This window comes from Sinocyclocheilus grahami, unplaced genomic scaffold (assembly GCF_001515645.1).
Source record: "Sinocyclocheilus grahami isolate Dianchi unplaced genomic scaffold, SAMN03320097.WGS_v1.1 scaffold50.1, whole genome shotgun sequence".
NCBI classification, from domain to species: domain Eukaryota; kingdom Metazoa; phylum Chordata; class Actinopteri; order Cypriniformes; family Cyprinidae; genus Sinocyclocheilus; species Sinocyclocheilus grahami.
The window spans coordinates 1,128,327-1,155,899 of NW_015505229.1; the positions used below are offsets into that span (position 1 = coordinate 1,128,327).

General features: G+C 37.3%; 2 protein-coding genes across 2 annotated transcripts in view; both read right to left on the reverse strand.

Moving 5' to 3' along the window:
- LOC107583136 (low-density lipoprotein receptor-related protein 5-like) overlaps positions 1-792 on the reverse strand; it is a 24,482-nt gene extending 23,690 nt beyond the window's left edge. The window contains exons 1-4 of the mRNA XM_016269250.1: positions 688-792; positions 346-579; positions 98-240; positions 35-42 (exon numbers count right to left, since the gene is read on the reverse strand). Coding sequence (XP_016124736.1) covers positions 35-42; positions 98-240; positions 346-579; positions 688-790 — 488 coding nt within the window. The 5' untranslated portion in view covers positions 791-792. The remainder of the gene's footprint in view (positions 1-34; positions 43-97; positions 241-345; positions 580-687) is intronic.
- A 33-nt stretch (positions 793-825) lies between these two features.
- The window catches only part of LOC107583137 (low-density lipoprotein receptor-related protein 5-like), a 79,769-nt gene continuing 53,021 nt past the window's right edge, over positions 826-27,573 (reverse strand). The window contains exons 9-25 of the mRNA XM_016269251.1: positions 14,537-14,753; positions 13,166-13,455; positions 11,588-11,814; positions 10,065-10,249; positions 9,625-9,948; positions 8,817-8,866; positions 8,323-8,469; positions 7,664-7,866; positions 5,799-5,989; positions 4,154-4,363; positions 3,361-3,486; positions 3,014-3,250; positions 2,122-2,232; positions 1,780-2,013; positions 1,532-1,674; positions 1,264-1,361; positions 826-841 (exon numbers count right to left, since the gene is read on the reverse strand). Coding sequence (XP_016124737.1) covers positions 826-841; positions 1,264-1,361; positions 1,532-1,674; positions 1,780-2,013; positions 2,122-2,232; positions 3,014-3,250; positions 3,361-3,486; positions 4,154-4,363; positions 5,799-5,989; positions 7,664-7,866; positions 8,323-8,469; positions 8,817-8,866; positions 9,625-9,948; positions 10,065-10,249; positions 11,588-11,814; positions 13,166-13,455; positions 14,537-14,753 — 3,009 coding nt within the window. The remainder of the gene's footprint in view (positions 842-1,263; positions 1,362-1,531; positions 1,675-1,779; positions 2,014-2,121; positions 2,233-3,013; positions 3,251-3,360; positions 3,487-4,153; positions 4,364-5,798; positions 5,990-7,663; positions 7,867-8,322; positions 8,470-8,816; positions 8,867-9,624; positions 9,949-10,064; positions 10,250-11,587; positions 11,815-13,165; positions 13,456-14,536; positions 14,754-27,573) is intronic.

The following is a 27,573-nucleotide window of genomic DNA, read 5'->3' on the forward strand; positions in this document are numbered from 1 at the left end:
ACATCAATGAGCATTTAACTTAAAATACAAACACCTTTTTTCCTACAATGAAGTAAACAATAAACAATAACAATAAACTGATAAAATAGAATAGTACCTGAGGGTAAAAGGCTCCTTTGGTGCTGGAAGAGCTACTGGATGATGCTCCCGTCACATGGTTCCTGTCGTAGAGCACTGCTACACTGCTACTGCTGCCCATGAGACTCACTGAGCTTATCATGGACTTCCCACAGGAAATACCTGCGACACAGACTCGTCACATCGTCACACACTAAAGACTCATCACAGGCAGAGACATTATTCACCTTAACAGACTGCAGCAGCTATCAAACAGCAGACCTTTACCTGTAAAATTACCGTGCTGTGAATTTGTGGGTGCAATGAAGTTGAGGGGCACGTGAGGGGTCCCGCTGATGTATTCATGTGGAAAGCCTCCATTAGGTCCCTTGTAATGGCGACACACAACTCTCTGACACACAAAACACATGCCTCCCATCACAAAGACCGAGAGGATGATGCCGATGACGGGGCCGATGGTGCTGGTGTGACGCGGAATGTCGTTAGGGGTCGAAGGGAAATCTGTGAATAAGCCAAACAGGGATAAATATGTCTTGGAGGCAATGTTACATTGAAGTTATGGGATGCACGGTCAAACAACTTGTGCTTTTTTTGGTATGGTAAACTTACCACAGAAAAGCTCGTCAGATTTGTCGGCACAGTCTGCGAAGGAGTCACACTGCTGTTTCTTCAGAATACACTGGTTGTTGCCACACCGGAACTGATTAGGCATGCAAATAGCTAATGGGAAAAAAGTGCGAGGACAGATCAGCGACTGACACAACTAGTTTATAAAAATCAAGGAAGTGAAAAATGAAGCAGCATAAATTTATGAATGCAAAACATTAGATTCAGTGTTTCATATAAGAATTTGCTTTTTTTTTTAGAAGACAGTTTTAAAATGTACAACAAAAGTCTAAAACTCAAGTTGTCTGGACATTTGAGCTATCTACCTTCCTATCTACCTACCTTCCTACCTTTCAGTATATCTACCCTAACTATCCAGATATTTCAGCTACATGCATATCAGCATATCTACCCTACCATTTCAGATATGAGCTGTCAACCTCCCTACTGACAAATCTACCTAGCATATCTATCCTACCATTACAGATATTTAAGCCATCCATCCATCCATCCATCCATCCATCCATCCAACTGCATATTATCCATCCAATTATCCAGAATCTCTGGATTAAAACACACCTGTAAGACCTGGTTGTCGACGGGCTGTTAGATGAATAAAAGACTTCTGCATTGTAAAGTGAGCGATCTGTTGCTGGCGATGGAGGAGGGTTGAGCATCTATACACAGAAATGTAAAAAAAAAAAAAAAAGTTTTAAGGCATAAACCACAACAAACCAGACAATATAAAATACATCAATGAGCATTTAACTTAAAATACAAACACCTTTTTTCCTACAATGAATTAAACAATAAACAATAACAATAAACTGATAAAATAGAATAGTACCTGAGGGTAAAAGGCTCCTTTGGTGCTGGAAGAGCTACTGGATGATGCTCCCGTCACATGGTTCCTGTCGTAGAGAGGTGCCCCACTGCTACTGCTGCCCATGAGACTCACTGAGCTTATCATGGACTTCCCACAGGAAATACCTGCGACACAGCGAGACAGACTCGTCACACACTAAAGACTCATCACAGGCAGAGACATTATTCACCTTAACAGACTGCAGCAGCTATCAAACAGCAGACCTTTACCTGTAAAATTACCGTGCTGTGAATTTGTGGGTGCAATGAAGTTGAGGGGCACGTGAGGGGTCCCGCTGATGTATTCATGTGGAAAGCCTCCATTAGGTCCCTTGTAATGGCGACACACAACTCTCTGACACACAAAACACATGCCTCCCATCACAAAGACCGAGAGGATGATGCCGATGACGGGGCCGATGGTGCTGGTGTGACGCGGAATGTCGTTAGGGGTCGAAGGGAAATCTGTGAATAAGCCAAACAGGGATAAATATGTCTTGGAGGCAATGTTACATTGAAGTTATGGGATGCACGGTCAAACAACTTGTGCTTTTTTTGGTATGGTAAACTTACCACAGAAAAGCTCGTCAGATTTGTCGGCACAGTCTGCGAAGGAGTCACACTGCTGTTTCTTCAGAATACACTGGTTGTTGCCACACCGGAACTGATTAGGCATGCAAATAGCTAATGGGAAAAAAGTGCGAGGACAGATCAGTGACTGACACAACTAGTTTATAAAAATCAAGGAAGTGAAAAATGAAGCAGCATAAATTTATGAATGCAAAACATTAGATTCAGTGTTTCATATAAGAATTTGCTTTTTTTTTTAGAAGACAGTTTTAAAATGTACAACAAAAGTCTAAAACTCAAGTTGTGGATGTGTCTGTAACTATACACTGTCATATGAACACCAGTCACTAATTTATTTTTTCAAGAGATATACAACAATACAACTGCTTTTCAGCTCAATTCAATTTGGACATAATAAACTGGGGTTCATTAAATGACTCAAGTGAATCATTTGAGCCAGTTCAGTGAGTCTGATCGATTCATTAAATAAGACAGAGAGATGAGTCCTGTTTCAGAATAATTTTTACTGATTCATACAAGAAACTATCGATTTATTTGCAAAAAGTTTGTTTTGAGGACAGCACAATGTTGTGTTGACTATTTAGTACTTTGTGACACCCAGTCATACTCTCTTATACACAGTGTGTTTCACATTTTTGTACTTCCAAAAAATAAAAAAAGAGAGCTGCTTGTCTGGCTCGTCATGCTCTTTTAGCCATAATATCTAAGAACCAGCAATCCAAGATTTTGAATGTTTATTAAAACCCTGTTCAAATATGAATTGCAATTTTATTTGGCCAAAATGTGCACCTCAAGATTGTGTTTTTACAGAATCAGTCACAGGTGGAAATTCTGGTAAATCAGCAGGTTCAAAGTGCGTAACAGTTGGACATACTGTCGCAATCCTGTTCATCAGAGCCGTCCGCGCAGTCGGGCTCTCCGTTGCAGCGCAGCTGGGAGTCCACGCATTGGCCTTTGTCGCACTGGAACTGGAGTTCGGAGCAGATGGGGCAGTTCATCTCGTCGCTGTGGTCTGCGCACTCGGCGATGCCATCACAGCGCCACGCCATGGGGATGCAGTCAATCTCGCCAGTAGCGCAGGTGAACTGCTCACTAGAGCAGGTGGGAGGCTCTGAGGGGGGTTATGGGTAAATATGTGATCAGCACAGATGCATCAAATCCGATTGGTGCATTTTCAGTTACATGCTACAGATACATGTGTGCATATATGTTAAAATGTACCTCCACAGCTGAGCAGATTTTGAAGCAGCACCAGGTGCATGGGACACGAGCAGCGTGGCGTCCCGTCGCCCTTAGCGATGCAGATGTGGGAGCAATCTCCGTTGTTACGGGAACAAGGATGGGATGCTGTTAGAAAGATCAAAGGATAATTCAACTCTTTAATCACAGGAACTCTGAGGCCACATGGTCTTTATGTGAACCAATTTGGACAACATATGATTTTTGCAACTCAACTGGTTAAAACACTCAACTACCAGTGGAAATTCGTTTAGATGTTGTTGATTAGTCTGACAATTCATAAAGGTAGCTAAAGAAGAAACTGGGCTCTTTTTATAGGTTTCAAGACAAGCAAGCAAAATATGCATATTTTTTGCAAACAAAATTATACATACTGTTAAATTACTTAAATTAATCTTAAATACATGACTGAATATAATTTAGGATTAAATTTAATATTATAACTAAAAATGAATCCATAAGATAAATAATATAATACATTCTAATTTAAGTTACAATAATTTAATTGAAATGTCATTCAAATATAATTTAATGAATATAATGTATTAATCATATATTTATATTATTGTACTATAGTAGATCATTATATTTTAGAAGTATAGTAAGTGACAGAAGACCTTTCCGTTCTGTCATCCATAAAGTAAATAATATAATAAATGAGATAAATAAATAAATAGATTAGACTAGACTAGACTAGACAGGTAGCGTACAAGGTTTTCGGAACAAAGCTAATGTGTTATCATTTTAAAAATATAACAAACATCTGTGAATTTACCAAACTCCTCTGGTTCCACGTACTCCACCGCGTGGATGCCGGTCAAGTATTGGAGTCGCCCCTGAATGCGGGTCCTCTTCTCTCCGGTCAGCTTGTCCACGCATTCGATCATCTGCTGCTGTTTATCGATCCAGTACAGGTGATCGCCCAACACAGTCAGACCGACAGGCTGAAGGATGTTGGAGTCCTGGAGAACGATACGATTGGCCCCTGGGAAGCAAACAAAGAGATCCACAGAGTCATAATTCAGGATTTTCTACTGTGTCACGTTCTAAACCATATCTTTTCAGCCTTTGTGTTGGTCATTTGGCTGCAAAATGGAAAGTTCTGTTACGCAAGCATATTAGCCGTGGCTTAAGGTGTGACCATTTGTCTTATGCTAACATCAAACATCAGAGCTCAGCATCTGGAGAGACTTTGCTTTCTGGCAGCTCATTGGCAATAACAAAGTGATAGAGTGATTTTCAGTGACGAAGGCACTTAAATAACCTCAGAAGAATGAACTAAGTTATAGTCCATCAAATTCTTCATTAGAGCTTTGTCAATGTATATACCATGTTTAGACAACACAGACTATACTGTTTTGATTAGTTTAGACTAGATGGTATTGATAATATGCAGCATAAGTATAGACAGTGCCTGGCCTGCGCTCTCTGTTTGTATTTGTTTGGTTTCCATAGCTCTGTCATTTGACATGTTTAGAAGATCAAATCTCATTGGAGAGGTCAGAAACTTGTCCTTGTTTCACATGGTGTTCCAGAATACTGCAGAACTGATTGCAATCAATTTGCCCACGGGCGATACAATACAAGACAAGAAACAAAAACATTCTGAACATGAGATTCAGTGACATGTATGGCTACGTGACGAGTGAAAAGACCTAATCTTTCTGACAACAAAATTCATCTTCAAAATAAATGATTATCATTTGAGTTGTATGGGAACATTTTGTTTTTCAAGTCTTAAATCATGACATTTTGGTACAACATTAAAAGCAACACAATGTTCGTTATTATAATTGTACAGATCTATTTTACATTACTTTTGTGTAAAAATAACTCATTTTATTTTTAAAACTCACAAGTTCACAAATTGTTATGCTGATAATTAGGAATGCACAATATATTGTTATTTTACCATTATTCATACACCATTATAATATTCATTAATATTTTGAATTAGCTTTTATTTTAACATTTTAATTGTCAAAAAATGTTTTATGTGCTTTTGACAGTTTTATTATTTTTCTTTATATTTTAAAATATTTCAGTTTTAGTAATTTTTGTACTTCAACCTTATTTCCGTTAGTAGCAAAAGCAACATTTCTAATGTTTAATTATTTTTAAGTTTGATCTAATATTTCAGTTACGAAATTAATGATATTAGTTATGGATATATATGGATATTTTATGGATATTTACAGTAATTTTGCATGTTCATTTCCCCTATTTGTACATTTAGGAATAGAAGCATTTTCATCTGTGGACTTTTGAATCCCCCAGTGTATTTTAAAAAATAAGTAATCATACCTTTTAAAATAAATTCTATATATTCAATGTATTAGATGACGTTCTCAATTCAGGTTCACATTTAACTACCATATATACACCATTAGATATGCAAGCAAAAATATAGTAGTATTTACCAGACAGATCACTGCTCTCAATCCGTTTCAGGTCCGCGTCCACCCAGAACAGTTTGCCCAACTTGTTGTCCAAAGCCAGTGCCACAGGGCGGATCAAACCGGTTGTGAAAAGGGATTCACGCTCCGTCCCATCCAAAGACGCACCTTCGATTTTAGCCGAACGATCCTGGACAGTAGTGAAATACATGTAGCTGTGGGGGAAAAAAGGTTTGGAAGTTACATACCATTTTCCTAATAAAAAAAAATGTAGTAAAAATGTGACAAAAATGTGGGGCAAAGTGACTTTAATTGGATTATACAAACATCTTTCAAGATCTTTCAACATTTAATGAAAGTGTTTGTAGTAATTTATGTTATTGCATTGCATAACAAACACATGATCTGTAGGAATGTATAAACACTCATTTGTTGAACAGAGGGAACAACTTTGATGGGGGCATGTTGTTTTGACTGTGTGGGAGATTTGGTGTATATCTTCACACATCCCAAAAGCCCTTTAGTCCTAATGTTATGTCTAGACTAGTTTGTGATAACTAATCAAAGGTGTGTTTGCTCCTTTTGTTTTCAGACACTGTCTGGGAAACCCACAACGTGCATCTGTTAGCAATTTTGTTTGGATGAAAAAAACAGAATGCCGATATTGATATCGTAGAGTACAGTGCTTGATTGTCTTTAAAAATGAGACAATCAAAACTGAAACTATCACAGCAACAAAGCAAACCACTTTTAAAAAAACAGTTACTTCCTTTGGGAAAAGTTTGGAGTATTTACATTATATGTGATGTATTTCCAATGTTAAGATGGGAACAGAAGAAATGAATAAACCTCAATATTGGTTTGGCTGATGGATCTGAAGATGCCTTCTCTGAGTCAGAGTACTATGGAGTGTTATGTACTCGTTCAACGTCTGCCAATGTCTGACTTAAGCGTGGGGAATGTAGCATATTGTGTATTAAATTTCCCACCTGCAACGTTAAACAAATCCTTATGTGAACATCTTTCAAGATGTTTTGATCCTCAACGATCTGAAAATCGAAATAAAGCAATGCTTCGTCAATTTCACGAGATTTTGAGGTTGGCGGATTTGACGGCATTTTGGATCCAAATCTAATGACTACTTATGCGTGAAGTAAACAAACAAACTTTTAGAGAGGATCAATTCAAGATATTGACCAGAACAAATCAGGCACACCGAACGAAGAGGTTATCATGTGAATTAGAAACTAAATCACACAAAAATTTCTTTAATCCAGCATCAAGTGGATAATTTTTGTTAATTGAAAATGTTAAAATAAAATATTAAATGAAAGCCTAAAACTTTAAATAATTAGAAATTGTATAAAATGGTTATGGTTTTTGTGCCATAATTTGTCTGTCCTGCCACTCTCACGGGAGAAGTCCCCTCCACCCAACTCATTTGAGGCTGTGAGGGTGAGACGTAAATAGAAAACTCACTGATGACGGTCACACTAACAAAGGGACACACAATTACAGTGCATGCAGCCAACGCCTGCGAATGGTCGACTCGCTAGTGAGAGCCGCAGCACGGGGACCACAGAGGGCCATCTGTTCTACATATCTGGCTATTGGAGAGGCCTGGATGGAATCAAGAGTTTTCCTACAGTATGAAAGAAATGGCAAAGTGCCCCATCATTAGAGTATCCAATTCAGTGCCGTAATTTCAAGTCAGCCGGCCATAAATCAATAAACATTTGATAAGGTGCTGTTACATTTATGGAAAGGAGCCAAACCAAAGTTGAATAATAAAATCTGGCCCTGAGGTTATGGATGAACAGTTAAATTTAATGCAGGTTGTAATGATAATGACATGCCCTATATTTTATTTAGCTAATTAATGATCGTACCCTTTCTCAGCATTCACCACGATAGCGCGAGGCTTGTCCACGTCATCCTTCAGGACCTCCCCGATCACATGGCCGTTCATGCGATGGATGTTGATGGTGTTGGTGGTCTCGCAGGTCCAGTAGACGGTGCGACTGTAGGGGTCCAGACTCAAGTCATGAGGCTGCTTTGGGTGGAGGTTGGTTGGGGTCATCACTGTGGACTCCTGGATAATTCAGACCAATTTAAATTAGAACTAATATAACTAATCTTAGAGCTAATATATAATTACATATGCTGAATAATTAATCAAATTAACCACAAATAATTCATTTATCATATCACATCACATAATAATTTTATGAAAATAATGTGAAAATAAATGGTTTTAAATATAAAATATTTAAATTATTTATTCAAATAAATTAATAATAATAATTATTATTAGTTAATACTAAGAAATTATTATTATTATTATTATTATGTTGATAATAGCAAATATTGGTCCACTGATCCACTTTTTGCATTTTCTTAATTTTGTAATAGTACTACTAATAAAAATAGATTCTTCAAATAATATTCAATTAAATAACAATAAATATAGTATAAATATTTAATAATAGATATAGTGAGTATACTGTTATGATCAAGTAACATCAACATTGTTTGACTGAACAGTCACCTGACTGCCATCGTCTCGGGCACTGCGGATGTTTTGTCGGCCATCCACCCAGTAGACCAGGCGTTCCAGAGGGTCGAAGCTGATGGCACGCAAGTTCTTCATAACGTGGATGGGTAGAATCATGTCTGGACTCTGTTCTCCCAGGACCATTCGACTGATGGAGCTCTTCTGGCTGAAGAGCAGGAAGCTAGAGGGCGCTGTTGAGCAAAACAAGAGGAAGGCGAGAATAAGGGATCCAAACAAAGTTATAGGAGCACAGGTCAACAATGGACTTTTTTTGCCAGCTCCATTCCTCTGATCAAAAGGTGAAGGTCAGCTAAATGCAATCATACGAACTAAACGCAATCAGCCTTTCCCTCCAGGCTATGAAAGGATGAAAAAACAAGAGGGAGTAAAAACACAAGTAGAAACACATTAGCGTTGCCAAAACCTCTGCACTCTTGGCCAAACACTCTCACCGTGCTCCCTGGCGTGGGACTCTGTTCTCCCAGGACCATTCGACTGATGGAGCTCTTCTGGCTGAAGAGCAGGAAGCTAGAGGGCGCTGTTGAGCAAAACAAGAGGAAGGCGAGAATAAGGGATCCAAACAAAGTTATAGGAGCACAGGTCAACAATGGACTTTTTTTGCCAGCTCCATTCCTCTGATCAGAAGGTGAAGGTCAGCTAAATGCAATCATACGAACTAAACGCAATCAGCCTTTCCCTCCAGGCTATGAAAGGATGAAAAACAAGAGGGAGTAAAAACACAAGTAAAAACACATTAGCGTTGCCAAGACCTCTGCACTCTTGGCCAAACGCTCTCACCGTGCTCCCTGGCGTCCTTGTTTAATCCAAGTTCTGTAATTTTTAAGCTTATAAGGAATTAAATGCATATGACTGAGTTTTGAATGGCCGGGAGCCATTGTTTTCTAATGCCATTTCAATCTGCCAACTGCATCTTAAAACCCATGACTCACTTTAATGTCGTTAAAACCCAGTGAACTTTATGGCTGGGAGACTATAGATTACTTTACCCCTGATGGCTGCTAAAATCTCCAAACAGTGCATTTTAATTGGGGTTCAGCGATAAGAACAATATTATGAAATAATAATAATAATAATCATTAGTAGTAGTAGTATAAAGTATAAACATTCTATATATGTTTATACAACAGTAGTAATAATAGTAAATATAATATTTATAATTTATTAATTTTTTACTGTTGAGCCATAAAATAATTAGAAGCCAAAGGAGGAACAATGGTACAAAATGTAGCGACTCTGAACACTTTCTCTTCTAAAACCATCTACACCAAAACTCACAGCTGCAGTTGCGTTCGTTTGCCTCTAGGGTGTAGTGGGAAGCGCAGCGGCACTGGGCTCCAGAAGGTGATGCTAGACAGAGGTGGGCGCAGTGGCCGTTGTTCTGCGAACACTCGTTGGCGCCATCTTGTCTGGAGGAGTGGAAAACCAGGATGTCCATGACATACTCCAGGTGCCCTTGTACCACCGTTCGGTTCAAGCCACTGCGTTTGTCTGCCCGCTCGATGCTGCGCAGGTTCCAGTCAGTCCAGTAGATGTAATCGCGATACTGGGTCAAGCCAAAAGGATGAGGAAGATCGTCGGCCACTATCTCTCTCTGCAAACCTAAGGATGATAAACAATGCTTTTAGTTGATTAAAGTTGGTTGGAGGGTCTAATATTGTATGGTTTAAGAGGCATTTCTGATGATTGTGGGATTTTTAAAACCTATGAATTGTCACCTTGCATGTTTGTTGACTCAATCATGCAGGTGTCCAGGTCTGTCCAGTAGAGCCGCTGATCAATGAAGTCTATTGTGAGTCCATTGGCTCGGCCCACTTTGTCCACCAAAGTCACAATGTTACTGCCGTCCATGTGAGCTCGAGCTATCCTGGGTCGACCTCCCCATTCGGTCCAGTACATGTACCTTTAAACACAAAACATTTACATTTATAAACTAAATACATGTACTATTAATTTATTAGTCATTTTTATTTGTTATATAATTAATATAATAATATTTATTAATCATACATTAAAACATTTAATTATTAATAATTAATAACAAATAAAGAAATCATAAAAAATATAAATAAATTAACATATATAACATATACATAAAAATATAGTGCATGAATGAACGGCAAATGAATGTTTAATCCTGACTATGTAAAAAAATGAAAATAAATAAAAAATACAATAAAAAATAATGCACTATTTATTTATTAGTCATTTTATTTGCTATGTAATTAATTTAGTTATTATATTATATGAATTAACCATACATTAATACATATTCAATAAATAAGCATTAATGACATATAAAAATGATATATTAGACACTGAAGTTATTAATATTTATACAAAATATTATATATTTATAAATAACTAATTTATAAAATACAATGAATAAATTGTCTAGCTACAGCAAATTAAATATTTGTATTTGCTATATAATTATTAATATAACATGAATTATATTGATTAATCATATTAATTAATAAACATTTAATGAATAATCATTAATAACAAAAATAGATAAATGTTGCTTGATATTAAAGTTATTATAATATTTATACATAATACTTAAAAACAATAATATTCATATGTATTAGTTTAAATTAAAATCAAATAAATGTTTAGTCTAGCTACAGCAAAAGCTTGTTGGCTGAGCTGCCAATGTTAAACAAAGCAAATATTACTTTTCCCTCTATCGGGTGCGCAAGCAGTGAAAAGCACACCTAACCAACCCCTCAGCCCACTCAATACACCACTGGGCTAAAAGTCAACTGAGTCAACACCTCTCAGTGTTAAGGTGAAAAGAGACAATGCTGAAGAATGCGTTGGCTAATAGAGGCAGTCGTGCCTCAGAAGCCACAGGAATGCCTGCTGGGCGCTGGAGGACATGACTTCACTCCTCTGAGCCACATGCAGGGCTTGCAGCATGTTGGCACTTGTCTTCTGCCACACATACAACTTGATGCCCCGAGGACGCACTGTAATACCAATGGGTGTGTCTGTGTTTGAGTATGTGGGCGTTAAATCAGATATTTAACTAGTGGTAATCGATTAGCAAACTTCCAGAGGGCTACAACATGTAGGAAGCCTACGGTTAACCAAAACACAAGCAGATGGGTGAAGATGTGAACACTATACAGTGCCCATGCAACATGGTTAAAGTGATATACAATGAATCTAAGGGTGAAATTGTAGCTAAAGGAGTCAAGAGTCAGGGCAGGCAAGACTTTAAAGCTAGTGTTCCTACCCATTGGCAGGATCCAGGGCCAGAGAGCGAGGGTTATCCAGGTCTTTGCAGACCAGCACTTGTCGGTACTGGCCATCCAGACGGGCCACTTCAATACGGTTGGTGCCAGTATCAGCCCAGTAGAGGTTTCGACCCATCCAGTCCACAGCCATACCCTCAGGATAGTCCAGGCCAAATTCAATGACTGGTTCAACCGAACTGCCATTCATAAAGGCTCTGCTGATAGTCTAAACAAAAAAGTCATTAAGGAAGTGGCTAAATACTAATGCTAAAAGCATTAATAACAGGCAATTCTTTGTAAAATATATACACACACACACACTCATGCAAAATTCGAAAAAAAGCCCAAAAGGCTATTTTTGAGCTTTTAAGAACTAAATGCTAAATGCTAAAACAAAGTACTAATAATTTATTAGTCATTTGGAAATTTATTTACATTTGTAAGAATAATTATGAATGATATTTATTAACTGATAAATAAATGTATTCCTTATTAATTAATAAACTTTAACATTAAATAATCTGCAAATAGAAATATTTATTATTTGCTAATGAAGTTACTCATATTTACATATAATATTATATATTATATATTAATATTCTATATTTATCAATACATTTAAAAAGCTGGATAAATGAATGAATGAATGTTTAATCTAATTAATAACAGGAAATTCATCATAAAACAATGTTTTGAATGTTTGTTTTCAATAAGTGTTGTTTAAGCTAGAGGGTTTAGTAGTATCTTCTACAATAACTATATTCTTTGTAACCATTTTTTTATTAAACGAGATTATTAAATATATGTTAAAATTTTAAGACAAAAAAGAAAAAATATAAATAAATCATTTTATTATTTAAATATTTCTATTGAGAAAATTGCCTTAAATACCTGATGTCAAAATATAATATAAAATATACTAAATATAAAAGTTTAAAAATAGTTAACCCTTTAGAGCATTTAAAACTGAAGTGAAGAAAGCCGCTAACTGCTAATGCTAAAAACAGATGCTTTGTAACAGATATTTTAGAACATGTTTTAAACGGTTTTCTTGTCTCAGTAGCATATAAGAACAGCGCAGAATTTACATGCTGGTTCGAGATGGTTTATGCTAGTTAGTGCTGGTTTAGCTGGTGGATTAGTGTTGCCATACTGTTCACCATGTTTCTAAATACCTTCTTATAACCATTCTTACTGTTTTACAAGGAAAGACAATGTTATCTTAAAACTGCAATACAAATGTAATCATCCCAACATTGAAAAAGACAGGCTGCTTTAGATCTTTTGAGGTGAAACATCTCGGATTTCTTTCCCACTGATGTTTTAAATCTGAGCCCAAAAGCTGCTTTGGGTTAGAAGCTGATGGCATTGTTTTATCATCCTCCAGCGCGGAGGTAAAAATCGACAGCTAAACTTTTCATAATCCTCGGTTTACTTTTACTTTGATTTTAACATACAGTCATTCATTCAAAATGTCACAAGATATCACTCACCTCCACAGCGCTCTCTCTCAACACGAGGTAAGACACATTGAATTACCAAGTTAAAATCATGATGGACACAAAAGTAGTCCATACCTTGGTGATGACATCGGTCCAGTAGATCCTATTTTCCAAAACATCAAAGTCCAGTGCGGAGACCTCCTTGACCCCGGTGAGCGGGATGGGCACGTCGTTGCTGTTGGTGCCCAGAGAGATGCTGCGTATGTCAGCGCGGTTGGTGAAGAGCAGGAACGCTTCTGGGACCACACAAGTGTGCAGGTCACTCAGCAACTCCAAGCCCATGGGGCAGGCGCAGCTCAGACCTTGAGGCCGATGGAAACACAGGTGACTGCAGCCGCCGTTGTTTTCCGCACAGCCGTTAGTGCCTGAACACACACACAAATGGATCTAATCTATGGATCAGCTTCATTGACATGCACTGTTTGAAGTCCTCCTGTTAGTTTTGTGGCAGAAACCACTTTTTAATAACTTAATCTATTTATAAATTAAATATTACATTATATTTTAATAATAATAATATTATTCTTTTGTTCATAAGTATGAATAAATTGTTTGTATATAAATATATGTAAATAAAAACATGAAAGCATAAGATATTAAATGCCATCAAATAAATCATTTTTGAAAAAATATCAAATAAAGAATAATAATTTTATTTAGCATATTATATATTATTTTAGTCATTCATTTAGTAAGATTTCAGGGGTATTTAAAATATTTTTTTAAACAATTCAAAGGTGTTCCAAGTTTGACATTTTTTTGTCCAGATTTCTAGAATCAATAAACAGTGAAGGTCACTGGATATGTTAAAGACAGTAATTATCAGCTATACATCATAATATGTAATCATGTAATTAATAAAAAAAAAGTAATTAGTAACTAAAACGTAATCTGATGAGGGCTCAACGCTAAGGATTTTTTATAGGATTGTGGTTCAAATTTTTACTTGCCCTGCCAATAATTTCAAAAGATAAAACTGTTGTTGTTATCATTGTTTTTGACTCATGTTATATTTTATTCTAGTAAATAAGCTTATATGACACAAAGATTTTAGATACCAACTACATTTTACAGAACACAACGCACTTTAAAAATCGCTTGAAATGTTAAATTAGCAACGTTTAAAAATAACCACATGCAAATGATGATCTTTTGTGACGACACCGCAGTGGCCTGATCGGGCTAGTGACAATTTCGTCAACTGTCCTGAACGTCTTTCATACTGGCTCCGGGAAATTGGGCAGTCCTTATTGTCGAGCCCTGCTGGTTATGAGAATGTAATAGGCCTATAATCTAATTATAAGTACTTAATTTTTGGAATCTGATTATGTAATACACATTACTACACAGTACTGCATATATCACTATCCAGTTTTTCAATGTACCTTTCAGGAGGACCATTAAAACATTTCAGGTCAGAATAGTATTAAAAGTAAAAGATCTTACCAAAGGTTTCTAAGACTTTTGTGGCTTTGAGACCCATGAGGTCAGGGAGCTGCTCGACGATGACCTCACGGGTGGCGTTGGCGATGTGAACTCTTTCGATGCTCCTCCTCTGCCAATCCGTCCAGTAGATATACTCTCCCAGCAGTGTAAAACCAAAGATATGAGGTAGTTTGTCCTCTAGAATGGTCATCCTATTAGTGCCATCCACATTAATGACCTGTGAACAAAAAAATAATTAGGTTTTGTCCCTGGTCACCATTCACTTTCACCGTATGGAAAAGAGTAGCGTGAACATCTCCTTTTGAGTTCTACAGAAGAAAGAACAGTCATACAATACATTAGGATGAGCAGCTGACAACATTTTGTATTTTTAAATGAACTATCTCTTTAAGAAAACTGTCAACTGTAGGTGGTCAGATCAAACAATTTCAATTAACAGCAGAAAACAGGAAACAAATGAACAAATCAGCCTGGATCTGTTTACGTTTGCCAAACAGCTGTACACCACATGCACCATTGGACAGATCTCCAAATACTCATATATTTGAACTGCCATAATTGCAGTATCCTAATCCAAACCAGCTAGGATTTCTCAATTGTGGGAAAAAAAAAAATCCCCAACCAAATATGTAACTGCCAAAAGAGTAGCTATTTTAAGTCATTACAGAGTACACAAGCTTGAGCATGACTCTTTGAATCTCTACGTTTAGTGTTTTTTTTCCACTAAAGAAAGGCTACACAATCATTCCTATTTCAGTGAATGTGACAAAATAAGATTCCAGTCTCAAGGGTTGCATTACAGGGAGGAAAATAATGCAAACTGATATAGGGAGTGGAGCCAGGACATGCCTGACTCTTAAAAAAAAAAAGAGAGGGAGAAAAGCAAGAGAAAGTGACAGATGGGAGGTTGAAACCAAGCGGGTTGCTGGGAATTGGGTTTGTTTCTGAAAAGGTTGCAATTACCGTTTCTGGAAACCGGCCTGACATTACTACTTCTCTAAATAGACGGCTTTCCATTTTTCACATTTAGCAAATGGGTGTCAGTTGCAGTAAATGCTACCCACCTAATCAAATACATTCTGGAATAAGCTTGAAACTGGTGAAAAACTGTAACGAAAAACCTCGAAAGCTACCAGCTTTATCCGAGCTTATTATGAAGGCCCGCAACTGATCGGAGTTCAAACACTTGTATTTTCTTTCCAATACCAGAGAACAACATTTCAATACTTTATTGAATTAAAGCTGCAGTCCTTAAGTTTTGTGTCTTTGTCGCCATCTCTGTTTGAAAACCTGCAATTGCAGCTGTTTGCGGAATTATCTTCCTTGCGTGGGTTGTGAGTCGGCACGGCTCCAGCGAGGATGAATCTAATGTTTTGAGGAATATGTGTGTGTAGCAGTCAGTAACTGCACCGGTGTGGATATTTACTGTAGTTCGCAATCACAGATTCTAGCCTACATCTTGGAATATATGACCCAAATAAGAATTTTCATGTATATTGCCATCTGAACAAGTAAGTAACAAGTCTGCCACGTTTGTTCTGACCAACTTCGGGAAAAAAGCATTACAATAAATCAAGCTACCAATGGCGATTCAATCTAAAGATCGGTTAGCTCATATCACATCAAACCATGCAAATGATTATTATTTTATACTTTATTCTCAAATTATTAATGTTAACAACATCAACATTGCCTATAGTGTGTATTAGTGTGTAGATTTAAATTTCTCTAGTCTAACCTCTAATTGTCATACCGCTCGAATTTCATATTAAGAAATTCTTTTAACCCAAAAAGCAAATTACGCTCCCTTCGAACTGGCTGTCTTTAAAATAGAAATCTTGTGTAATGCCAGGCTATTTGTAATCAGAAGTGCATTTAAAACTGGAATATAATTTGATTTCATTCACATGTGTTTCATAAACACATAATCTTTCTGGATTACAAGTTTACAAGTTTAATTACAAGTTTACAAGATTACAAGTTTAATTATTGCAGATGCTGTGAGAAAAGGCTATAAACAACCCACCACCTGCAGGATCCTCACATGCGATAGCCTAGTAGCCGAGACAACTTCTTTGTTTACAGACGTGACGTAATGACGCAGAAGCATGCTCGAATTTCCCGCGAAAACCTACCCGTACCACTCAAATTAGAAAAAAATTATTATAAACTAACCGTTGTGAATCGGGCTAAAGCAAGGCGATAGTTTTGAACACTGGCTAGTTAAGTACTTGCTCAAATATTGATTTCGGATAATTTTTAACAAAAAATAAATAAAAGCGTTGATAAAAGCGTTCCATTTTATATATATATATATATATATATATTGTAGACTCACGTCTGCCTGCATTAGTTATATAATAAATAATAACTATCAACATCAATCAATAATAGAATATATATATATATATATATATGAAGAGTTCATTTGCAAAAACCGATAATTCCATTTTTATTTTTTTTTTCAGAAATCACGTTTTTTTATTGCGCATTCAAAGTAATATCAATCAAACTGCAGTTGGGTTGTTTTGATTAAGTAATAATAACTTAAACAAATACAGGTAATTTACAAAATTAAATTTCATTGAAAGTACGTTTTTTTGACATATTAAAAGTTTGTTTTATAGCAAAAGCAGATAACTCCAACAGTCATTTTTTGGCAAAAGCAGATAACTCCACATTTCATGTTTCAGAGTTTAAAAATCTCCTCAGATGACAATGTACAGTAGATGCCTGACAAACGTTGTTGTTGTTGTTGTTGTGATCATAAACTATATGGATGTGATTACATGCAATAGACGGAACTTTTCCTTCACCATTTTTAATGCGCTGCTTTTGCAAAGTTCCGTGAAAACGTTTCAGCTTTTATTTTCCTTTTTCGCCCTGAAGAATATATCACAGGTTCATCAAGTTTGTCGTAATTATCCATCCTCGATCATTTTAAGTCAGCTTTGACAAAACTCCTCTCAGCTAGCACGTCTTTGCAAAGTGAAAGTAGCCTTGTCACCTGACCTGAATACAGCGAGCTAATTCGCTAAAATGGACTTATCGGCTTCTGTTCAAAAACAACAAGGGCGTTTGTCGGCTTCTGCAGTAAAAGGTGAACTCACGATGCCTTGAAAGTGGACAAAACCAGCATTTTTGACAAAACGTGTTTAGGGTTCAGATCGCGCTATATGTGGAGAATTATGCACGCCAATCAGCTATTTTTTTTTAAGTGGCGTTTATCGTTTTTGCAAATGAACTCTTCATATATATATATATATACACATAAATACAGGGGTTAAATTGGGATTTGCTATGTGTTTTTTTTTTTTTTTTGGCAAATATGATTTATTCTGAAGCAATATTCTCATTTTATTCAATATTTATATATTCAATATTTTATCCAAGGACATTTTTTTTACCTTTACAGAGGGCATTTTTCCACTAATCTCATTAATACTTTCATTTCAAATTCTTACATTTAATCTATTAAGTCAATTATAATAATGTGATTATCTATACGTTATCAAATTAAATAATTTACACTGAAAACTACAACTGCATTAAATAATATTATGAGATTCTTTTAAATATTTTTGAAAATACAAACAAGAAATTATGGTGGAAATGATACTTTTCAACGAAATTAAAACGCCAGTGCCAGTAGTTATATATATATATATATATATATATATATACATATATATATATGTTTTTTAATACATGTAATGTACTCATCATGAAGTCATTAATGGAAAGCATCCATGCTTTTTATGTTGCAAAAGCTGTTGGGAGTTTTTGACATCCTATACCTGTGCAATCAGACACTAAGAAATGCACTTTTTACTATTTTAAAACCGCCTGCAGCCAGATGTCTTTGTTTGCTGAATAAAACCCATGACAGTTTACTCTATCATGTCTTCTCCCTGAATGATGAATGAGATTATGAACGCTCAAACGAGCAGGTCAAGACTGAGTGACAGGCGTACTAATGCAGCATATTGTTCCTGGGTAAAGTAGCTCTGCGAACAAAGATTCCTGTGTGCTGTCTTTCCCAACCCAGAGTTCTTCCTGTGAGGACCGGTGGAGGGGGCTTTGGGATTGGGGTGGCTGCCAGTGGCTGCTAGGGAGTGGTGTCCACCTGATTTATTTCTGTAATGAAGGCCTGTGGAGTGGCTGACTCGCCGTCTCAGTAAAGAAAGCAAGAAGAGAGATGGAAAAGAAATAAGTGCACATTATTTTAAATGAGCACCTTCCTTACACAGTAATTTCAACACTATGGTGGAATCTGGTGGGGGGTTGGGAGGGAAGCTGGTATATTTGCCACCTCTGAGAAAGTAAAGGCTATGCAGGAAGTAGCATATGACCATACTACGTGTAGTATTCTAGCAGAATGCAGTATATATACTGTGCAAAACCCATATAACCTACTACTTTTACAAAAAATATTAAATTCAGAGCAGAACTACCTGCATTAAGTACTGTATCCCAACACGCTTCCATTTCTAAAGTGACAAATGAACTAAAACTATATATTTTTTCTTGACGTAAACATTCAAGATATTTTTAAACAAAACTAGATGTAAAATAATTACATTTATTTCTGATATATATATATATATATATACAGTGGGTACGGAAAGTATTCAGACCCCCTTAAATTTGTCACTTTTTGTTATATTGCAGCTATTTGCTAAAATCATTTAAGTTAATTTTTTTCCTCATTAATGTACACACAGCACCCCATATTGACAGAAAAACACAGAATTGTTGACATTTTTGCAGATTTATTAAAAAAGAAAAACTGAAATATCACATGGTCCTAAGTATTCAGACCCTTTGCTGTGACACTCATATTTAACTCAGGTGCTAGTGAAGTCATGTAGTGAAGTCATGTGACGTCCAACATTCATTTCATATTGCATACTGCTTAAAGTAATAAAAAAACTTTACTGTTCCACATAGTGTACATATAGCACTTTTTATTCAAAAATGGTACACAGTATATACTATGCATGCAGTTGGCACTACACTAGTATTGCATACTGAACACTGTCAGATGATGTCTTTAACAGAGAAGGTGGCCTTGTGGATGTTTTGTGGTGTTTTGGTACTTGGAGAAGGGAAAGAGATGGGAAGGGAAGTTACAGTTGTTATGAAAGCCTCCTCTTTCCTCACAGTTTGAGACAACGGAGGTGCTGACACTCTAGAGGAATGCTAACAGACGCAGACAGTGGGCTGAAACCACAATGGTGCATTTTTCTTACACTACTCCTAACACACAGACGTCTCGAGGGTTTAAACTGGGCGCCTTCCTGCGGGATGCAGACTTTTCTCAACCCTGGAGAAAGGTTAGAGGCCTACAGCACTGTATGAAGGAGAGAAACATGATGAAATGGGCCAGAACATACAAAAAATCTGACACCATCACTATACCACAGTACCACCACAATACTTTTTTTCCTAAGGAGATGATATGAACATGCGTTTCAAGCTGCCTTCTGTCTTCTGAAAAGGCCACGACAGGGTTTTCAAGGAAGGAGGGGCCCCAGACTACAAAAGTGTTTGGTTTTTCCCACCTCCTTTACAAAGCCACTGACACATGACGTGACAAAATGGTGTTTCTATGGCACCAATGCAGAGCGGAGACACAAAACACACCCATGGACCTTTCTGGAGGCCTGTCAGACATCTTGTGTGGTACTCTACAAATGTAAATCAAAAATTACTTTAAGACATTTAAGCCTACTATAATTTAGTTTGGGGTCAGTAAGACACAAAAATATTAAGCAGCACAACACTGATAAAAAGAAATGATTCATGAACACCAAATAATCATATCAGAATGAATGAATGGTCATGTGACACTGAAGACTGGAGTAATGATGCTGAAAATTCAGCTTTGCCATTCCAAGAATAAGTTATATTTTAAAATCTATTAAAACTAGGGATGCTTCGATCAGGATTTTTGCAGCCGATACTGAGTACCGATTTCTTGTCCTGGTGATCGGCCGATACCAATGCCGATTCTGATGCTTCAAGCTTTATATAGACGGTTTCATCGGCGCACGCGCCTGGCCCGAAGTTAACTTCCGGTTTGTGGTGACACTGAAGACTGGAGTAATGATGCTGAAAATTCAGCTTTGCCATTCCAAGAATAAGTTATATTTTAAAATCTATTAAAACTAGGGATGCTTCGATCAGGATTTTTGCAGCCGATACTGAGTACCGATTTCTTGTCATGGTGATCGGCCGATACCGATGCCAATTCTGATGCTTCAAGCTTTATATATATACTGTTTCATCGGGCGCACACGCCTGGCCCGAAGTTAACTTCCGGTCTGTGTTTGTTTATCAGTCTAGCTATGGCGCCGGCTACAAACGCAGTTAAAGTTAAGGTGATGAGTAGACTGAAGTTGGGCTCAGGTGGTTGTGCTGTGGGATGTGTTTCCCATACATTTATTTATTTGTGGCGCTCGCCACAATGTCAAAACTGACGGATTTTCCAAAAGGCTTCGTTGAATAAACATGGGCAGGTACTGCACGTTTAAAAATCAATACGAGGCGCGGGTGTTTTTATATCACTGTATTTCTGAAGGAAGACTATCTTTAGAAAATTTTCGATGTCATTTTCATTTCATCTGTCATGTTATATGCCTGATAAAGCAGCGTTTGTGAGCTCAGAGCTGCTTTGTGTACAGCCGTTACTGGGGAAACCTCTGTTTCTCCAGCTTTAAAGCACCTCCTGCTGGCAGAGATTGAATTTGCATTTCCAGTAAGTCCGTCTGATTTACGCAGCAAACATATTTTGCTTTTCCTATATCCACGGGTCGGGTAATAAAAAATGCATTCTGATTATTTGTGAGTGGGTCGCAGGTGGATAAAATAAAGCATAAATGACACAAATATTAACTACATTTTTTTTTCATGAGGTAGACGATTTTGTGTGTGTGTGTGTTCTCGTTCATTCGTCTGATTGGGAAGTTGCAGTGACAAAAACGGTGACATTCCAGATAAAGTTTGAAAGGAGTAAAGCCTGTGTTAATGCTATTGAGTAGGCTAATATGGCCAAAGAAGATATTTTGTTTTATAAATAAATGTTCATTCAAAAGCAGCCCACGATCAGCGTATTATGTTACCGTTATCCCTTAAGACTCCGACGAGGTTTTGTTCCATCCTCCACACTGTGACAACTCACAAAAGACAATTTTTAGCCAAGCAGCGCGGAGAGCCGCTTCATAAACATGCCGCGGCTGGCTGATAAACACAAGCACTGACTAGAGCGGCCGCGATCAGCTCCGGTTCTCGTGGAGCCGTAACGCGCCGCAGACAGGTGCAGTGAGGAATCTGCTGTTAAAAATGAAACATCCATTCATCATATCATCATGCAAAACATACACGACAAATTTTTCATTGTTTCTCGAAACGTCATAGCATTTCTACACCGGCGATGACATGACTGCGGCGCCAAATCATTTATGTCCCCACGCATCATGTACATCGTCACGCGTTGACGTCATCAAATTGTGATCGGTTTGTGAGACCGGCCAAGTTAGTGAGTACCGATCGAGTCATAAAATGTGATTATCAGCCGATACCGATCTCCGGCAGATCGATCGGAGCATTCCTAATTAAAACAGAAAAGTTATTTTAAATTTGAAAAATATTTCAAATTTTTACTGCATTTTTGATCAAATAAATGCAGCCTCAGAAAGCAAAACGGACTTCTTTCAAAAATGTAAAAAATTTTTTTAAATAAAATAATCTACCGACCCAATTCTACCGTTTTAACATTTGTAAAAAACTAACTTTGTGGGATACACAATCTTAAAAGGTTTTAAACACATATTGTTTTCTCAAGCTTCAGGAAAAAAACTAAAAAAAACGAGGTTTGGCCCAATTTTCCCATAGCCACCTTTAAGTGAAATAGGAATTATTTCCACTTGTGTAATCAGGAGTTTTATTGGATGGCATACCTTGCCGACATCTGTTTCCCTTTTTCTGCACAGCATTGGACATTGTTCCTCTAGCACTGACCCCTCCTGTCTACTCCACCATTGCATCCCAGCAGCATTCCTCAAATCCTGTTCTATGAAATCAAACTAGCTTGCCTGTTTCAGCGGGAGTTGAGTGAAAGGGAAAGGGTGGAGTGCTATAAAGCTACTTCGCTGATCTCTCGCAAAATCAAAAATGTTCGTTCAAGAGATCAAGTTTGCAGCTGATCAATTTAGAACCCCAGCAAAGTTTCTGGAGTGTTTAAGGGGGGTTGGGAGAGTGAAATGAGGGGAAACTGACGGGGGGGGGGAGGGGGGGGCCCAAAGAAACGCATGGCTGCCGGGGACCGAGTGAAAGGGAAAGGGTGGAGTGCTATAAAGCTACTTCGCTGATCTCTCGCAAAATCAAAAATGTTCGTTCAAGAGATCAAGTTTGCAGCTGATCAATTTAGAACCCCAGCAAAGTTTCTGGAGTGTTTAAGGGGGGTTGGGAGAGTGAAATGAGGGGAAACTGACGGGGGGGGGGAAGGTGAGGTCCATAGAAACGCATGGCTGCCAGTGCACACAGAGGCTGTGTGTGTTTAAGGAGCAGCCAGCTGCCGAACCCCCTTTAGACCCCAGCAAACACAGGAAGGTTTCTGGAGGTCACCCAAACACACAAAAGCAGACTCTGGGGGACTGAAGACTGAGATTTTAGATACAATGCTAAAAACTAGTTGTATATAGAACACTTTCAGAGAAGCTGAATATGCTTGCGGTGTAGCTAACAGGAACGAACAAATACCGGAAGTATTACTCTATTATTTCTAATGAAAATTATTACATATGTATAAAAACATATACATATATGATAAAAATGAAAATGTAAAAATATTAAGCAGCACAACTGTTTTCAACATGGATAATAAGAAGAAATGTTTCTTGAGCAGCAAATCAGCATATTAGAATAATTTCTGAAGGATCATGTGACACTGAAGACTGGAGTAAAGATGCAGAAAATTCAACTTTGTATCACAGAAATAAAATACATTTTAAAATATATTCAAACAGACAAAAGTTATTTTAAAATGTAATTATATTCCACAATATTTTTTTACTGATTTTAAATCACATTAATGCAGCCTTGGTCTTAAAATTTAATCCTACCAATCCCACATTTTTGAATCAGTTGTATGTATACATATGCTAAATAATTAAAATAATTAATAATTATAAAAAAAATTAACAGAATAATTTAAAAATAAAACAAATAATGATCTTTGTGGTAATTTCAAAATATTAAGTTTTTCACACTGCTAAATTCACAGCTTGGCTAATAAATTGTACCACAAAAACTTGCACTTTGATGGTGCTTCTGTCAGCAGGAGTCTTTCTTCTCACTTACAAAAATGCTATTCATTTTTTAGAGAGACAATTAGACATGGCCATCGAAATTGAAAGGGTGTGTCTTTTTTCTCTTTGACTGCCTTTTTTTCCGCTTCACAGAGAATTATGCGCTGAGAATACGGAGTGCAAACCCTAATTTTGATGTAGAAAAACATAAAACGTACACAACAAAGCTCCCCAAAAGTCTCATCAATAACGGCAAAAAGTCAAGATGCTGTTTTTTTCTCTTCAAAGCCAGATTGTAAAAAGTGTCCTGGCACCAGGGTGCCAAGCAAATTCAATATGAAGGCAAACGAGGTGACAGCGTGGCCTCTGAAAACACAGAGCTATTGAAAAAGAGCAAAGGACACAACATAATTAAATGAAGGCTGAGCTCATCAAAAAAACATTTCGAAGTACAATACAGAAATGCTAATCTCATAAAGGTTGTTTAAAGGGGTCATGTGATGCGATTTAAATTTTTCCTTTCTCTTTGAAGTATTACAAGCTCTTGGTGCATAAAGAAGATCTGTAAAGTTGCAAAGACTAAAGTCTCAAATCCAAAGAGATATTCTTTATAAAAGTTAAGAGTCAACTAGTGGTCGACCGATATATCGGCTGATATTTGGCATTTTTCAAATATCGGCATTGGCCGAGAAGTTTTTCTGTTTGGCCGATGCGTTTGAGGCGGGACTTTTATTTTGACGGTGCGCCTGACTTTTATTTTGACTACTACATGTCTACGTCACGATGTGGGAAGATTTGCATTACGCCGCCCAAATGTTCACGCAATGAAAGGCGGCATAACTTTTATTCTCGCTGTAGTATTGTTGATGCCGCCATGTTGTGAAGACGCGTGTGTGTTTGTGTTCTGTGTGTTTTGTTATGAAAGTGAAACTACTTTGTTTGGCCTTCCAAAAGAGGACGATATCCGCTTCGTCATGCCTAGAGCTGATCCGTGCTGGTCACTGAGGAAATACATCAACTTCACGCTGTGGATCGCCGGATCGGCTTTCACCGTGGATGAAGCGGAGTCCAGCCCGGGGTCGTCTCATGTGGTTGCCGCAAGCCTGCCGGCCTCCGCTCACTCAAGCCCGCCACCGCTCACTCTAGCCTGGCCTCCGCTCACTCTAACCTGCCGGCCGTTCCTCACTCTAGGCCGCTGCTCACTCAGGCCCGCCGCCGTTCACTCAAGCTCGCCGTGTGTGACGCTGTGTTTCGTTGTGAAAGCGAAACTACTTTGTTTGGTCTTCCAAAAGAGGACACGACTAGAAATCAGTGGTTAAGTTGTATTTACGACACTGTTCCAGAACACTTCAACCCAAATATTCAGATGTGTGCAGCACATTTTATGGAGGACCTTTTCCTGATCCTGGTAGAGTAGACTACAATGCCGGCTGTTCTGACTCAAAGGCGAGTTTTGAGCAGTGTAGAGTAGCACTTGTTGTTTGTCATTTCTCTGATCACAAATGCAGACATGATTTTATGTTTACACAGCGCGATGCAACGTGTAAAAAGACAGTATAAGTCATTGTAATCCGTAATTATGTCCCCACTGGATGTAACAAATGCCTTGTTTATAATGGGTTTTAATGTTTTTTGTCTCGTCGCTCCGGCCTGACACGGCATCATAGTATGGTAAGGGGTGTAACATTTCCGTCACATGCTTGAGGTATTCGGCCAATCACAACGCACTGGATAGCTGGTCAATCAGAGCACACCTCGCTTTTCAAACTCATGAGCTTTGTAAAAATCAACCTTTTTCAGAAAGGCGGGGCATAGAGGAGAAACAATAACGTACAGTATGTGGAAAATAATGTGTTTTTTGAACCTTAAACCACATAAACACATTTCATTACATCAAATACACAAAATAATGTTCTTTTTAGCAACATCATATGACCCCTTTAACGCATCAGGATCGCTTTTCGTAACTTTCATGGTGTGAGTGTCCGCAAAAAGTCACTTGAGTACAAGAAGTTGCACTCTATGCTAAAAAATGCATAACGTTTTTATTTATTAATAGAGAGAATTAACAGAAACAAATTTTTAAAAAATACTATTAAATATTAAACAACATTTATATTGAGAAATTGTGCCCGTCATAAAAAAACACATAGAACAAAATATATCATTGGATGGGAAAATATCCTCTGTGCATTCTATATAAACTCAATAATTTTAAGATAAGAGAGGGACATCTGTTTTCTTTGTTGTCTATGGGATTAAAGTGTGTTCAGGCGTCAACACGATTGGTCGGCACACATGAAACCTTGTAACACAACCTTACAAAACCTTGCATCTACTTGGATGCCAAACCCTGAGGAGTCACCTGCCAGATTTTTTCAATTACCCAGTCAAGAATAAAATCCTACAAAATAACCTCCCCTTTCTGCATGAGCTTTGAAACATCATACGATTTCACCTGAGGTTTGGCCAGCTCTTCTGACAGGCCGACTCAGCTGTGGAAGATATTATCTTTTTGTCTTGTTGTTTGCTTGCATAGGCCAAGAGCAGCACAGCCTTAATTCAAGCAGAATGATCGGCCGCTCTGCTTCTCTCTCTTTTTTAACCCAAGAGTCCAAATCCTCATGTCTTGCCATTCTGCTCAACGCTGTGTCTGCACTTCCTCTGACTTTGATTGAGCTCATAGAGAAAAGCGCTGAGAAAGTTCCCGATGAGAAGCGCTGGTGGATCAAAAAGTGAATGAAAGATGCAACTTGACGGTTGTGAAATTGCTAAAATATTGACTCGTGTTCCTGCAGGTCATCCGCTCACTGACAGCTCCCATGGGCTACTGGAGTCCTGAGAGGGAAGTTATCATTCCCATGGCATGAACTGACAGCATACAACAGAAATCAGCATGGTAAACAGTCCGTCTCTGATATTTATTATAAGAGACACATTTGGACATCTTGAGAGATAAGAGTGATATTAAAATGATATTCTAAGTATTTTATCTTGCCAAATAAGCTGTTCTAAAGGTTTAAAGACAAAACAAAAAGACAGACCAATGTAAACAGACATTTAAATTCAATTACCATGTCAATTAACATGTTAAACACTGTTTTTTTTTTGTAGTCTGTGACACTTTCCATTTGGGCATAATGCCACTGAATCTTGCTGGCACCATCTCTGGATTTAAGAAGACACGTAGACCAACCTCACAAAAATGCTTGTATCCTGTTTACTCGATTCATAAACAGGCCAACATAAGTAAATATATCAACATCCGGTGGATATCTGACCATTTTTTTTTTGAGACGCCCAATGCTTCTTTTGGGAGAAAAAGAAAACCCTCACACGCCCAGACTCGGGGAGCGGAGCTCTTATGTTTTGACAAAGAGCAGTAAGATGAGAAGTTCAGACAGTCGAGAGAAAAGCATTCATTTTACCTAAACTGCCATAAATGCTACATTTAAGTTTATATAAATGTGACAGCGATGAAGCATCAAAAACAAATAAAAATTAATAATATTCTCTTTGCTCAACCAATACAGTAGTGAAATTTCTACAAAAAAAGTAAAAGTCTGAAATTAATATCACTGTTTATTTATTTATTTATATATATATATATATATATATATATATGAAATCAATTTAAATATTTGCTTATTAATATTGTATAATTAAAATATATCATTATAAATGATACTTTTAATATACACATACATATACATTTATATACTATTG